Source organism: Phoxinus phoxinus, assembly GCF_949152265.1.
Source record: "Phoxinus phoxinus genome assembly, chromosome: 6".
NCBI lineage: Eukaryota > Metazoa > Chordata > Actinopteri > Cypriniformes > Leuciscidae > Phoxinus > Phoxinus phoxinus.
Window position 1 is genome coordinate 40,118,741 of NC_136881.1, and position 16,145 is coordinate 40,134,885.

At 36.8% G+C, this 16,145-nt stretch overlaps 1 protein-coding gene across 2 annotated transcripts in view; it reads left to right on the forward strand.

Annotated features, from left to right (window-relative positions):
- LOC306999668 (adhesion G protein-coupled receptor E3-like) overlaps positions 1–16,145 on the forward strand; it is an 87,192-nt gene that overhangs the window by 38,927 nt on the left and 32,120 nt on the right. The window contains exons 11-21 of one of the 2 annotated variants that reach the window (XM_079614544.1): positions 5,276–5,344; positions 5,488–5,677; positions 9,875–9,994; positions 10,090–10,265; positions 10,378–10,539; positions 10,615–10,845; positions 10,923–11,155; positions 13,403–13,469; positions 13,553–13,644; positions 13,720–13,882; positions 14,434–15,075. In XM_079614544.1, the coding sequence (XP_079470670.1) occupies positions 5,276–5,344; positions 5,488–5,677; positions 9,875–9,994; positions 10,090–10,265; positions 10,378–10,539; positions 10,615–10,845; positions 10,923–11,155; positions 13,403–13,469; positions 13,553–13,644; positions 13,720–13,882; positions 14,434–14,493 (1,563 nt within the window). In that variant the 3' untranslated portion in view covers positions 14,494–15,075. Of the gene's footprint in view, positions 1–5,275; positions 5,345–5,487; positions 5,678–9,874; positions 9,995–10,089; positions 10,266–10,377; positions 10,540–10,614; positions 10,846–10,922; positions 11,156–13,402; positions 13,470–13,552; positions 13,645–13,719; positions 13,883–14,433; positions 15,076–16,145 lie in introns of those variants that run through there. The other variant, XM_079614543.1, reaches the window with a different exon arrangement.

Genomic DNA, 16,145 nt, shown 5'->3' on the forward strand with positions numbered 1-16,145 from the left:
AGGGTGGCTGGGCGATCCCTTAGAGATAGGGTGAGAAGCTCGGTCACTCGGGAGGTGCTCAGAGTAGAGCCGCTGCTCCTCCACATCGAGAGGGGTCAGCTGAGGTGGCTCGGGCATCTGTTCCGGATGCCTCCTGGACGCCTTCCCGGGAAGATGTTCCGGGCACGTCCCACCGGAAGGAGACCCCGGGGAAGACCTAGGACATGCTGGAGAGACTATGTCTCCCGGCTGGCCTGGGAACGCCTCGGTGTCCCCCCGGAAGAGCTAGAGGAAGTGTCTAGGGAGAGGGAAGTCCGGGCATCTTTGCTTGGACTGCTGCCCCCGCGGCCCGGCCCCGGATAAGCGAAGAAGATGGATGGATGGAATGCATTAATAACATGAGCAGAGTATTATTATGAACTTATTTCATTTGAGCCTACTAAAAAATGTTTGTACATAAAAAAGATTTCCATTGGACCAACAGCTACACAAAGCAACATGCAGCAAATCATCAATGTTTTTGGATCTTCTCCTCGACTGAGGCACAGACTCTACTCCTCAGCACAATGGTGACCCAAAAAAATAAATTTTACAGTAAACTTAGTCCTTTTTCTACACTGTTAACACTTGCTGTAGAAAAAGGTCAAATTTGGATAATATTATACCATTTTCCATTAAAACAGTAAAATACCGTAGAAAACAAAAATATTTAGACACACACAGACATCAACAATCAGCATATGAATCTCAACAATGGTGACAATCAAACATCTCAATAACAACTTCAGTAGATGTATGACAGAAATAAAGTCATACTGGTTAATAATATGTGTAATAATGTGTAATGGCTGGAAGTCAGTTGTAGTTCTTGTGTTTCTCTATTTTCTGTTCTTGTGTTTCTCTTTCCTTCAGTGATTATGCTTGTTAACAGCAGGTGTTCATCACTAATGCTCAACAATCACTTACATATTCACTTAATTATCTCACTGTCAATGTTACTTTTTACTCTTTGTAGTGTGGATTTTCCTGTGGGGTTGAAAGGGTTAACAGTGTAGGATAAAAAGACACACCCACAAAATGTATTTTAACAATAATAATCTGTAAGTTATAAAACTGTTGCCAGTAGTTTACTGTAAAATGTAGTTGTTTTGGGTCACCGTTGTGCTGAAGAGTGCTTCAGTCCAAGAGAAGATTGCTCCAGTAATTTGAGGTAACAGTGAGTCAAATGTGTAACCTCACACCACACTCACTGTGTGTTCATACTATGATCTCAGTGTGAGATCAAAGTGTACCAAGACTATATACCCAGCATGCATCACATGTTCTTTGTGGAGTTGTTTAGTCGTCCTCCGCTGAGATCTTTTATCTGGTTGTGTGCATACTGTGAGCTGACCATGTGACATCAATTCAAATACAATTCAAATTTATTTGAATAGCACTTTTCACAATACATATTGTTTCAAAGCAGCTTTACACAAAGTCGGATGGGAAATAATTAGCATAGCTGCTGTTCATAATATTAATGCATTTGATCTGATTCAACTGTAGTATAAAAAATAAGCATTATGTGAATGCTTGGCTAAAGAGATGCATCTTTAATCTAGCCTCAAACAATATCAGGAAGGCCATTCCAGAGTTTAGGAGTTAAATGTGAAAACGCCCTCCCTCCTTTAGCGGACTTAGATATCCTAGGAATGACCAGAAGCCTTGAATTTAGCGATCTTAAAGAACGCGATGGATTGTAGGGCGATAGAAGATCCCTTAAATACACAGGAGCTAAACCATTTAGGGCTTTATAGGTCAGTAGCAATACTTTGTAATTGAAACGGAACTTAATTGGTAACCAGTGTAGAGATGATCAACTTGGTGTTATATGATCATATTTTCTTGACCTAGTCAGAACTCTAGCAGCTGCATTTTGGACTAACTGTAGCTTGTTTATTGAGGATGCAGGACAACCAACAACTGTAGTGATAGTGTTGAGAAGCAGAAAGAAGAATCTCCCCCCAGTGACCGATATTTGAACTGCCTCATCTCAACCTTCTCAACATTTTGAATTCACAATGAGCTCATATATTACTCACACTGTGAGAATCAAGGGGGTAATCCATCCGCCGGAAACTGAAGCCTCCCCGGGCGCCGCCATTGTAGCAGAACTTCACCTGCTGTTAGCAGTCCATTGACTCCGATTCATTTTGGCGTCACTTTGACAGCGAATAACTACATCTGAGGCGTCCAAAGACTCCATTTGTCCATTATTTATTTCTAAAGAAACTCGACAATGTGTAAAAGGCTCCATTACCTTGTACCTTACGTTATGGCCCCGTAGAAGCCGTTTTTGTAAAAAAAATAGGCTAACGATTGCGTCATAATCACGCGACTCTCTGTCGCACTGTAGAGAAATTACCGTATGGACAGGCGGAGAAGCTCGCGGGCAATCGGGGGGACGTTGAGGCATATAGTCCGATAAAGTCAAGGGAGTAGCCCACAGAGAGTGATAAAGTTGATCCTGCTGCTAGCTCATGGACAGCTAATGCTCACGCTCTCCGTCTCTGCGAGATTCGGAAGGGAATGATTCAGATTTCTCTCCGCACAGCTACTAGAAGACTGACAGCTGTCAGACACGTTGCTCACGTGTTCAAGCTCAGTTTGAGCCTGCACAGTACGCCTGGCGATCAGGAAGTGAGTGCTTCAAATGGGCTTCACTTTTCTCCGTTGAAATCTATGGGGTCGCTGTGTCCATCTTATATACTGTCTATGGTGAGAATCATCGTATGGTGTGATGTCACTGTGATCATGTGTTGACTGGGTTATTATTGGGTTTCATCTGCGCTTTGTGGAGCAAATCATTTTTATGCACGAAAAAGAGCCAGCCACAGGATTCTCACTTTGCAGCAGCTTCCATTTTATTACTGATGTTTTTCAGTAAGTGGCGAATTTGTTCTCTTGAACACATGGAATGGAAATGGTGATATTTTATCCAATATTTTTTTTTTTTTTTTTTTTTTTTTGCTCAATTAACAACTTTGGATTGGAAATGGTTAATTAGTTCAAAGTGCAAAAAATGTATAGATATCTATTATGTGAAATATGAATGTGCTGTTCTATTTATTGTTGCTATATTTGTGTTGTGAGTAGTGTCTGTTAGCCTGGGAAAACCCAGACCCTCTCAGTTGTAACTGAGTAAGGGTCTGGCAAAGCTCCATAGACAATTCATTTCCACAGGGGCGTCACCAACGGACGTCGGAAAGATCTAAAACCAATCAGAGCGATGAATGACATGACGTACACTGTAAAAAATAAAACATAGATTTCATTTAAATTTAATTAATTAAAATGAGGCAACAGATTACAAGCAATATTATTAATTAAATTTTACAAATTAGAATTGAGTAATAATTAATCAAATTAATTCCTTAAATGTTAACCATTTAAAATGAGTAAAATTTACAAAATATATGTTATTGCCAACATTGAAGACACCTGATGTTAACAAGCAGAATCACTAAAGGAGAAAACCATAATTAAAGTCACCATTATGGAGATGAGTGTGTGTTTTAGTTGGGCTCTTGACCCTTAAAATAATAACTTTAAGTTTTGTGTGGCTGCTGTACATGAGTTATAACAGCCAGATGAACAAAAAGAAATGTTGACAACACTGATGGTGTTGGTTGTGTTTCATAATTTCACAATCATTTGACTTGAATCACTGATCTCATGTAGAGTCCAATTTATGAGTTAAATTTATTTTATTAATTCTAGCTGCATAATATTATTATCCTTTTCAATGGAATCCAAATGATCAAATTAATAATAATAAAAAATATATCTGTTTTTTTTTTTAGGCGCACACAGACATCAAGATTTAGCGTATGAATCTCAGCAATGGTGATAACATCTGAGCTCATTATTTATTCATGCAGCAATACATGATGGGAGCCATGAATGAGTTGTGATTGGTACAAACCAGAATGCACTGCACAGGCAGATTCATGATGTCTGTTTGTTTGTTTTTTGTACAAGAGAAACTTTTTAGAAATTATTTGAATTACATTGTAAAAGATAAAAATATTATGGTGTACAAGGTCAGTACTTCTATAGTTAATAAAGTTAACTTAAGTCACAAATTGTACTCCATTTGAGTTCAGTGATTCAGGTCAAATGATTGTGAAATAATGATTATGTTAAAACACAACCAACATCATCAGATCACCGTTTGTTCATCTGGCTGTTATAACTCATGTACAGCAGCCAAACAAAACCTTAAAGTTAATAGTTTAAGGGTGAAGAGCCCAACTAAAACACACACTCATCTCCATAATGGTGACTTTAATTATGGTTTTCTCTTTCAGTGATTCTGCTTGTTAACATCAGGTGTCTTCAATGTTGGCAATAACATATATTTTGTAAAATTTACTCATTTTAAATGGTTAACATTTAAGGAATTAATTTGATTAATTATTACTCAATTCTAATTTGTAAAATTTAATTAATAATATTGCTTGTAATCTGTTGCCTCATTTTAATTAATTAAATTTAAATTAAATCTATGTTTTATTTTTTACAGTGTAACATTTAAGGAATTAATTTGATTAATTATTACTCAATTCTAATTTGTTAAATTTAATTAATAATATTGCTTGTAATCTGTTGCCTCATTTTTATTAATTAAATATAAATAACATCTATGTTTTATTTTTTACAGTGTAACATTTAAGGAATTAATTTGATTAATTATTACTCAATTCTAATTTGTAAAATTTAATTAATAATATTGCTTGTAATCTGTTGCCTCATTTTAATTAATTAAATATAAATGAAATCTATGTTTTATTTTTTACAGTGTATGCAGAGCGACGGAGAAACATCTCGAGACTCTCAGCAATTCTCTGTTTGTGTTAACGAAAATGACCATTTTAAATCGCTTGAAACAGACGCGATAGCTGATTCGAACGAGTGATGTTGTGATGTTCCACGGCGGCATCCATCTCTGTAATGTACAAAATCTGCGTCACCGTCTCTGCTCTGTCGTCATCGTGTAAAACGTTTCTGATTGGTGCCGCGATTTCGGCGGATTGGAAATGGGTTTCAATGGGCTCTTTGCCAGACCCACTTGCAGAGCAAATCTAAATTTGCCGGAAGTGGTCTGGGTTTTCCCAGGCTAAGTGTCTGTACTAACATCACTGAACCTTCACAGTGACCCTCAGTGCAGTAACAACACATGTTTGGGTCTCTGTTAATATTGAAAATCATGATCAAAATCAACAGCCTACTGCTTTCACAATTGTGATTTCAGAGTAAGAACTGTTTCCAAAATCTTCTCGAGCAGATTGAGAACATCACATCTCAAGTGCTCTCGGTGACTGTAAGTCTTCTAGAGAAAAATAATAAAATATTCAAATATTTGTCAGTTACACACTGTAGATAATATATGATTGACAAAACAGTGCTATCTTTTTTGCTCTCTTGACATTGACTGTGACACTGTTTATCTGATCAATAAATTAGACTGTGACCAACATTTTGACTGTGGTCTTCAACGCTTCAGCAAAGATTTTAGAGTCATCATCATCAGTCAGCCCAGCTGAACTCGCCTCCTATGGAAACCGTATCTTAAAAACCAGTGAGAAACTCATCTCTACATTAGTGAAGCAGACAGACACAAATGACAGTGTCAGTTTTACTCTTGCTGTTGTAGGTGAGTGGAGAAACTAATGAAACTGATATTATATACACTGTTAGACCTTACCAGGTTTTTACAGTAAAATTTACTGTAATTGAACAGTTCTTTACTGTAATCTACAGCATGATATTGTAATAATGCACTAAATTAAAACTTCAGTTAACTAATGTCATTTAAATGTATAATGCATTAATAATGTGAGTTAAGTAATACTGTGAACATATTTCATTTGAGATAAAAAAAAAATATTGTAAATAAAGAGATTTCAACTGGACCAGCAACTACACAGTCATAGTTTATAGCCCTTCTCCTGGACTGAAGCACAGGCTCTACTCTTCTGCACAACGGTGACCCAAATCTACATTTTACAGTGAACTACTGGCAACAGTGTTGCCAGAATATACCTGTTGTACATCTTACAGTTTATTACTGTTAAAATACATTTCATGGTTGTCTTTTTATCTTACACTGTTAACCCTTTCAAACCCCACAGGGAAATCCACACTACAAAGAGTAAAAGTAACATTGACAGTGTTGCAGTGAGATAATTAAGTGAATATGTAAGTGATTATTGAGCATTAGTGATGAACACCTGCTGTTAACAAGCAGAATTACTGAAGGAAAGAGTTGATCTGGGACTGCTTGAACTGTGCTTTTGCAAGCCACACATGGTTTGTGAATGATTGTGTTTATATTGATTTTGATGGCAAAATCATCATATAGCTTGTTCATTAACTAATCTCATTCCCACCAATGTGAAACTATAGTAATGAGTTTCATTGACAATTTTTTTTAACACTCCATGCACAACCCAAAAAAACAGAGCTATGCTGTCTTGTAGAAAAACAGAGATGTCAAAAAATACCACATGAATCTCAAAATTAATGTTTTGATTGATGCACCAGTGCATGCTATTCTGGAACCCAGCATGCATTGCGGCATTAATCTTTTGATTGTCACCATTGTTGAGATTCATATGCGGATTGTTGATGTCTGTGTGTGTCTGAGGCAAGCTAGAGTTGATGTGTTAAACCCAAATGTTTTTATGCACTATATTATTTTAATATCCTTCAGAATAGCTGATTATAGATTTTGAAACACCTTAAAGGTGCAACTTGGACACATCTTCAGTGAAGGACCCAGGGTCATAGGGTGTTGAGGGTCTTTGATCTTCAGACACCCTCACCTGGGCGACCCAACCGGGGTTGATCAGGCCCCGGTTTGTGTCCAAGCAGCACGCTACTCCATACTTCTCCCCTTTTGATCCACAACCACCTAGAGGCTTTTTCAGCGGCCTCACTGATGTTTTTAGTGGTTCTTCTTTCACGCAACCCTCTGATGCCAATGAGCCCGAATGCCCGATGCGCAGATTGTCTTAGAAAGCCCCTGCATCCCACTTCTATCGGCTCACAGGGGGCCCTCCATCCACTCCCTCTGCATGCCTCAACCAGCTCAAGATATTTGGCCTTCTTCCTTTCGAAAGCCTCCTGCATCCTGTCCTCCCAGGGGACAGTAAGCTCCACTAGCACAACTTGCTTTGTTATATCAGATGTTAAGACCAGATCTGGCCTCAGTGATGTCCTTGCTATGTACTCTGGGAACTTTAACTGCCTCCCAAGGTCCGTAACTGCCAGTCTCAAGCCGAGGCAGTCCTGTTGAGGCCTTACGTTCTCCCTGAGGTTTCTCCCCTGCCCTAACAAAGGAGATATTGTGCCTCACTGGGACTTGATGTTTAGACTCCCGGATTGCGGTGCAGATGGTGTCCCCTACTACCTCTAGAAATATTGCTGGAGTTTATGGAATTGATTAATAGATATATGACAGTTAATAAATACCCATCAATTCAAAGCTCATATACAGAATGAGATCAGAGAATCAGACATATAGGGTGTGATTGGGAAAACCGCCTTTGAGTGTCGATTTTGAGCACTGTTAATTCACAGTATATTCCTGTAGGCTACTTTTGTTTTCTACGGTATATTACTGTTTTAATGGAAAATTGTAAAATTTTATGGAAATTAATAGTGTATGATATTAGGGACTTTATTTAGTCTAGAACAGAGAGCAGCGGTGGATCGCAGGTGTCAGATGCCGATGATGATAAATGCAGATATATAAAAATTATTCTGTGCTGTAGTAAATGCTACAGATTTTTTTTTTAGATTGTTTTATTTCTACATGAAAAAGTTAGTAGGCAATAATACAAAAAATTACAAAAACAAAGTAAATCCTATAGTAGTACTCAATTCAAGCTTGTAGAATAAATCCTATATTAGTACTCAATTCAAGCTTGTAGAAATTAAACCATAAATCTTAACGATATAAAATTAAGTAAATTCTACTCAACTTTTCTGATACTTGTGTTCCCATCATGCACTGGGGCATGAATAATTAATGAGGTTTGATTTTTTCACAGTTTTACAGCTGTATTTACACCGTTTTATAATTGCTTTTGTTGTTAGGTTTGGTAACTTACCATTTTATGACATCTGGATTAATTTTCTACTCAAAATGAATCTCAAAAACAATCTATCGAATGTTACAGTCAGTGTTATTGTATACCAAGTATTGGGGTCTCTGTGTTCAGGTATCATGTAGTCCCACTCAAAAAAAAATTAACTAGGAAGGTTGTGCACTTTACATAATATATTTATATTTAGTGTTCCTATAATAATTGTAATTATGCTGACTGCCATTATGCAATTTTTATTTAATTTGATTGTGTTCAATCTGCTTAAATATATGTAAAATTTAAGTTTACTTAATCTGTTTGTGTTGCATTAACTGAAACTGGGCGGTGCTTGTTAGTTCCCAGAATGCTTTGCATATGGTTGAATTAAGATAGAATAAATGTTCAAATTTAGTATATATTTTTTTTTTTTTGAAAATTAGAAAAGGGGAAGACTTGATAGTGTGTAATTGTGTTTAATGTTCATTACAATGGAATTATTAGAACCATTTAAATTACAGTGGGTTACCATTGTGGAGAAGAGTGGAGCATTTTGTTTGGGTTTGGACTGATTTAATTATTATCAATATCATTTGTTGAAAAAGCATTTAAATATTAGCATTTAACATGCTAATATTATGTGCTACTGATAGCAATTATCTATCTATAGTCTATCAATTTAATTATGTGTCACGAAAATAAATTGGAAATCTTACAATTTTTGAGGTTATTTACATTGGGTTGCTTAAAATGATTTAATTACATGATGTTGAAGTTACATGAACAAATTGTATTTAAGTAATCCAGTTATGTGGGACCTGTTGACATGAAAAAGTTAATTAAAGCCAACATATAATTTTTTTGAGTAGAAACAGTTTGGAATCTATACAATAACTTTTGTATTAATTATGTCGATGTTATGAAGTAAAGCATAAACCTTAAAATTGTGATTTAATTCAGTGTTAAGTTGTTTGATTAAAAAGTGGATTTTTGTTAAATTTACTGAACTTAGTTCAGTGGATGTTATATGAGAAATATAATTAAGTAATATTTATTTACTTAATTACTTAGGATTAAATGTCAAGTGAATGTTAAGTTAAATAATAAGTTGATGTTTCTTGATAATAACAAGAGTTGTACAGAGCAGTAGCAATAAAATGTTCATCAAAATGTGTTAGTGCAAATTGTTACAAGAATTTTATTAAGTAAATCCTACACGTTTTTTTCTTTTTTTCTTTTCAGTGTACAGTAACTATATAATTGCGAAGAGTTAAACATGTTTTAAAAAGAGCAAAAAACACTGTATGTGTCATTTGTTATTGATGTCAAAGGTCAGTATTTTGGTTCAAAGTCATTCATCATTTGGTAGAAGCTCATCAAATTAGACAGATGCCAGATGGACAGGTTTTGTAATGAAAAACCATGAAAAATGTTTGATTTTAAGGACATTTTGGACATTTGGGTTTGGAAGCAAAACCAGTTGGGAACTGAAGTACTTGAGTACTTGAGTATAGAGTGTATTGTAGGATCTAACCTTTGACCTCCTGATGACCTTACCGTTTTAATAGTGATGATAATTGTGAGGATAATTGAATCTGCTTACTGAATAAATATAAATATAAGTAAACCTGAAGGGTTCAAAATACATCAGAGATGAAACCCCAAATATAGTGAATAGTCAATGGAATTGGACTTTCATAAAAAAAGATAAATATTGTAAATAAATTAATATATCACATAACTGTTTGTCTGTTTTTAATCAGAGGTTAAAGTCTTCATGGTTGGACGCAATGTCACCTTAGATGAAATCCCTCGACTTGACACGACAAACTCTTCTGTGGACATTGATCTCATTGGGATCGTCAAGAACAACAATGAAAATGGTAAGTGTAAGGTAAGATATATAAGTAAACCACATTTACCAAAGGTTTTTATATTGTTTTGAATACAAGTTTCTGTTTCTGTCACACATGATCAGCTGCTGTGGCTTTCATGAGTTATAACACAATGGAGAATCTACTGAAGCCCGACTTCTTCAACACATCAAATGACACGAATAAAACCATGATGTCCACTGTGATCTCAGCTACTCTTCCCAAAACCACCAACACTAAACTCACCAAACCAGTCAACTTCACCCTCAAACACATCAGAGTGAGAGACTGACATGTGTTTTTGTCCAACATGAGAACTGATGAACATCTGAAAACATCTAATATTTAGTGTTGTAATACTTTCTGCATGTTCTTTCTTCTTCTTTTTACAGGAGTTTGACCCCAGCGGTTCCCTGTCCTGTGTGTACTGGAATATCAGCGAGTGGATTGTAGATGGTTGTTCTGTTTTAGAGACCAACATCAACTACACTGTGTGTTCCTGTGTTCATCTGTCCACATTCGCTCTCATCATGCAAACCAGCCGCCCACCAGAGGTACGAGAACATTTATAGTGAGCATTAAAGGACAGCACAGATTTGGTAGTCATGTACTCTGACATGTTTTCTCAGAGTGACTCACTGCTGGACCAGCAGAAGCAGAAGCTGCTGGAGCTGTTGAATTTGGTGTGTGTGATCACGGGGCTGGTGTTCTTCAGTTTGGCCCTGTTGACCTTTGCCCTTTGTCAGTGGAGTCCTGGAGTGAATAATGTGGCTCGAATCAACATCTGCATCAGTCTTCTGTGTGCTCACCTTCTGTTCCTGCTCACACAACAGTTCCTGAGCCTCATACGCCCTGCTCAGGTGAGAATGATGATGGAGTCCTACAGCTCAGCACAGTCTCACTGAGAATCATCATAACCCTCTCTCATGATCTCCAGGTGTTGTGTGCCGTGATATCCGGTGTGCTGCACTTCCTCTTTCTCTCCGGCTTTGTGTGGATGTTCATTGAAGCTGTGCTGCTCTTCATCTGTGTGAAGAACCTATCACAGATCAGCTCCAAAAAGAGGGAGGTGCTTAGCAGTGGATTCCTGTGTGTGATTGGCTATACGGTTGCTCTGGTTGTGGTGGCCGTGTCTGTCGGGCTGCTTCCTGAAGGATACGGCAGCGAACAGTGAGTTGTTGTTGTTATTAATTTAAGTACATTTGATTAGAAGGAAATAAAGCAGCCAGGGTCTTATGTGACATTTCTTATCTGATAAAAAAAAATGTTTCACAACAAATTGCTGTAAATTTAAGCCTGTAAATTTTACAAGATTACCGTAAATCATAAATTACAATTATCCTCTAAAATTATACAGCACACCTGTAAAAGCAGCAAAACAAGAGCAGCTGTTATAGCATCTAAATGATATAGTGAAGATATGTTAGTGTTTAATGATCTGTTGGGATTTAAAGCGTTTCTGTTGAGTTGTGTGTCACCATTGTGCTGAAGAGTAGAGCCTGTGCTTCAGTCCAGGATGAGCAGAGAAACATAGATGTTATGCTGAATGTTTCTTTATTTGAAGGCAGTGATTGTGTATTTGCTGATGCATTGATTATCTTTTTGTTAACTTCATCTCATGCATGTGTGTGCTGTAAAAAAATACTGTAAAATTTACCGCAATTTGGATTGCCAATAAGCCTGTAAATTTTACAAGTTTACCGTAAATCATCAACTACAATTGAACTGTAAAAAATACAGCACACCTGTAAAAGCAGCAAAACAAGAACAGCTGTGCATTTACAGTTATTTACTGTAATCACTGCAGTATGAATTAAAGACTGTGTAAGCTCGTTTCATTTGAGGAAACTGATTATCTTAAATTGGTCAATTGGCCAATTGCCATTTCATATTTATACTGTGATCTTATTTATTTTCTTAGTACAATAAAAAAAGAACGTTTCTAAAAAATAAAATGAATTTAACTGAGTTAACAAAACATCAATTCAACTCAATCCTCTTGCAGATAATACACTCAAAAAAATAAATTGTTGAATGAACATGATTTAATCGTATCACCCATTATGCATCTAAGCAAGATTTGAATATTTTATTTGAACACAATATTGGTTTGTAAATTGAACATGATTGTAATATGTCAATGCAACTTCTTTGCAACTAATTGAATCAACATGTTTGTATTGTGTTAGACTAATCAAATGTATTCTCATTCACTCAAAGCACAGGAAAGCAGAATCACCAAAGGAGAAAATCTAATTTTTAAGTCACCATTATGGAGATCAGTGTGTGTTTTAGTTGGGCTCTTCATCCTTAAATTATTAACTAAGTTTTGTCTGGCTGCTGTACATAAGTTATATCAGCCAGATGAACAAATAGGAACGGTGATCTGATGGTGTTGGTTGTGTATTAACATTACCATTATTTCACAATCATGTAACCTGAATCACTGAACTCATATAGAGTTAGGTTTAATTTATTAATTTTAGCTGCATAATAGGTTTAGCCTTTTCAATGAAATTAAAACGATCAAATCAATAAAAAAAAATATATATATGTATACACATTTATTTTTTAGGCACACACAGACATCAATAATCAATGTATGAATCTCAACAACGGTGACATTTATAAAGCATGTTGCAGTGCATTCTGTGTTGCACCAATCAAAACTCATTCATAGCTCCCATCATGCATTGCTGCATGAATAAATAATGAGCTTATGATCAGAGGTGATTTGTTTCTCACCACTGCTGAGATTCATACGTGAAATCTTGATGTCTGTGTGTGCCTAAAAAAGAAATGTGTATATATATATTTTTTTTTTTATTGATTTGATCGTTTAATTTCATTGAAAAGGCTAAACATATTATGCAGCTGAAATTAATAAAATAAACCTAAATCATAAATTGGACTCTATATGAGTTCAGTGATTCAGGTTAAATGATTGTGAAATAATGGTTATGTTAATACACAACCAACACCATCAGATCACCGTTCCTATTTGTTCATCTGGCTGTTATAACTTATGTACAGCAGTCAAACAAAACTTAAAGTTTATAATTTAAGGGTGAAGAGCCCAACTAAAACACACACTGATCTCCATAATGGTGACTTAAATTTTTTATTTTCTCCTTTGGTGATTCTGCTTTCCTGTGCTTTGAGTGAATGAGAATACATTTGATTAGTCTAACACAATACAAACATGTTGATTCAATTAGTTGCAAAGAAGTTGCATTGACATATTACAATCATGTTCAATTTACAAACCAATATTGTGTTCAAATAAAATATTCAAATCTTGCTTAGATGCATAATGGGTGATACGATTAAATCATGTTCATTCAACAATTTATTTTTTTGAGTGTAGTAACACATTTTTGACAAATTCATTATTATATTATGTTTCCTCTAAAACAGCTGCTGGATTAAAATGGATAAAGGTTTTATCTGGAGTTTTCTGGGTCCTGTTTGTGTCATACTAGCAGTAAGCACATTTCTTATTTCTCATTATTTTAATTTATATTAAAGGGAAAACAAGATGATTAATTATTATTTCCTATTTTTCAGTTAAACATGATTCTCTTCATCAACATCATCATCAATCTGAACTCAGCTCTCAAAAATCTGAACGCTGAAGTTTCACAGATGAAACAAACCAAGTAATAAACATTCAGATTCAAACACTCCATAGAAAAAAAGTAGTCAATAAAGACACTTTAACTCTTTCTCTGCAGGATTATGGTATTTAAAACACTGGCTCAGTTCGTGATTCTTGGTTGCTCCTGGATTCTGGGTTTCTTCATTAATGGCAGTGAGGAGCTGGAGATCCTCTTCCTGATCTTGAACTCCCAGCAGGGAACCTTCATCTTCCTGGTCTATTGTGTCCTCAATGATGAGGTCAGACATCACTCAATTTACCAACATATTCCATTCAAAACTGAATATTCAGAATATTACTGTTCTGAATATTATCTGATTTTCATGCTGGTCCTGTTCTTGTCTTGGCAATCCATGATAGAGAGAAATGTCAGAGGCAGTTGTTTAATCTGTTACTATTCTTCCATTTGGAATACGGAATGTTTAAATGAGCCAAAATGATTCAAACTCCAACTGTCAGAATATAAATACAGAATGTCTTGGATCTGTTGTCTGTCTTCATGCATAGCATTACTCCTCTCAAACATTTACTTCAAACCTCAGTGTTTAAAATCATTTTTGTCCTCCGTAATTAGTTCAGCCATTTTATCAACACACTCCAAAACCGTTTCACTGTCTTCAGAGACAGTATATAAAAGTAAAGTATCTATATTAACTTCTGAAAATGCAAATAGTCTCTTTAAACATGTTTTCTTACGTGTTTATTAAAAGGAAATTTCATTGTGGTTCTTGAGTTTTCGAGGTTGGATGTCATGAAGTCACTCATCTCCTCTCGTCTCATTCTTGTCCAGGTCAGACAGCAGTACAGGAAGTTCTTCAGATGTCTTTGCTGTGGATGCAAACAACACTGAGGACTACCGCATCATCCTCAGGAAATAAAAAGTGCCATTATTATATGGGTATTTTATATAAGAGAGTGAATGTTTTTGGAATTTTAAATTCATAATGAAGTCATAATCTCAACTTGAATGATATTTAGCTGTGTCTTATTTTGCTGTTAATGTTATTGATGTGAAGCTCTTACATTTTATTTTGTCTTTTGTAAACAGGATTTTTTTGGTGGAGGGTGAAAAGTATATTTTTACAGATTTTGTGCATTTGTGCATGGTGAAGGGAAATAAATGAATTTACATTTGAGTTAAATTGTAATTTACATTTACAGTTGTAAAGTTATAAATTTGTTAATCTTGCAAAATTATATTTTTGTTTGTGAAGTTCAGAAAGCTGTTTCTTTTTGAAAGGACCCATTTTACAGTACACTACTTTAATTGTCACTACATAAATGTATTTTCAAGAGGGAGGGCCAGGATTTATCGGTATAGTGATATAAATTTAAAAACTGATCTGTAAAAAATTATTAAATGTGCAACTAATGTCTCATTCAAAGTAAATATGTGTCTTGAGTTTTTATATTAAAACATGTGAAAGTTTTTGATATTGTTCAGGTCACATTCCAGCTTTCTTGTATTATTCGAATGCATTTTTGTTACAAAATATCTTAATTTACAAAATGATTGTCAAAGTCACCAGCTCAGTCACCCTCAGCACACACTTCCCAGTATCATTCCTGCTCACCACCTGCTCACACTCCTCCATCACCTGCTCACACTCCTCCATCACCTGCGCACACTCCTCCATCACCTGCACACACTCCTCCATCACCTGCACACACTCCTCCATCACCTGCACACACTCCTCCATCACCTGCACACACTCCTCCATCACCTGCTCACACTCCTCCATCACCTGCACACACTCCTCCATCACCTGCACACACTCCTCCATCACCTGCACACACTCCTCCATCACCTGCACACACTCCTCCATCACCTGCACACACTCCTCCATCACCTGCTCACACTCCTCCATCACCTGCACACACTCCTCCATCACCTGCACACACTCCTCCATCACCTGCTCACACTCCTCCATCACCTGCTCACACTCCTCCATCACCTGCGCACACTCCTCCATCACCTGCACACACTCCTCCATCACCTGCACACACTCCTCCATCACCTGCACACACTCCTCCATCACCTGCTCACACTCCTCCATCACCTGCGCACACTCCTTCATCACCTGCTCACACTCCTCCATCACCTGCTCACACTCCTCCATCACCTGCTCACACTCCTCCATCACCTGCTCACACTCCTCCATCACCTGCACACACTCCTCCATCACCTGCTCACACTCCTCCATCACCTGCTCACACTCCTCCATCACCTGCACACACTCCTCCATCACCTGCTCACACTCCTCCATCACCTGCTCACACTCCTCCATCACCTGCTCACACTCCTCCATCACCTGCTCACACTCCTCGATCACCTGCACACACTCCTCCATCACCTGCACACACTCCTCCATCACCTGCACACACTCCTCCATCACCTGCTCACACTCCTCCATCACCTGCACACACTCCTCCATCACCTGCACACACTCCTCCATCACCTGCTCACACTCCTCCATCACCTGCTCACACTCCTCCATCACC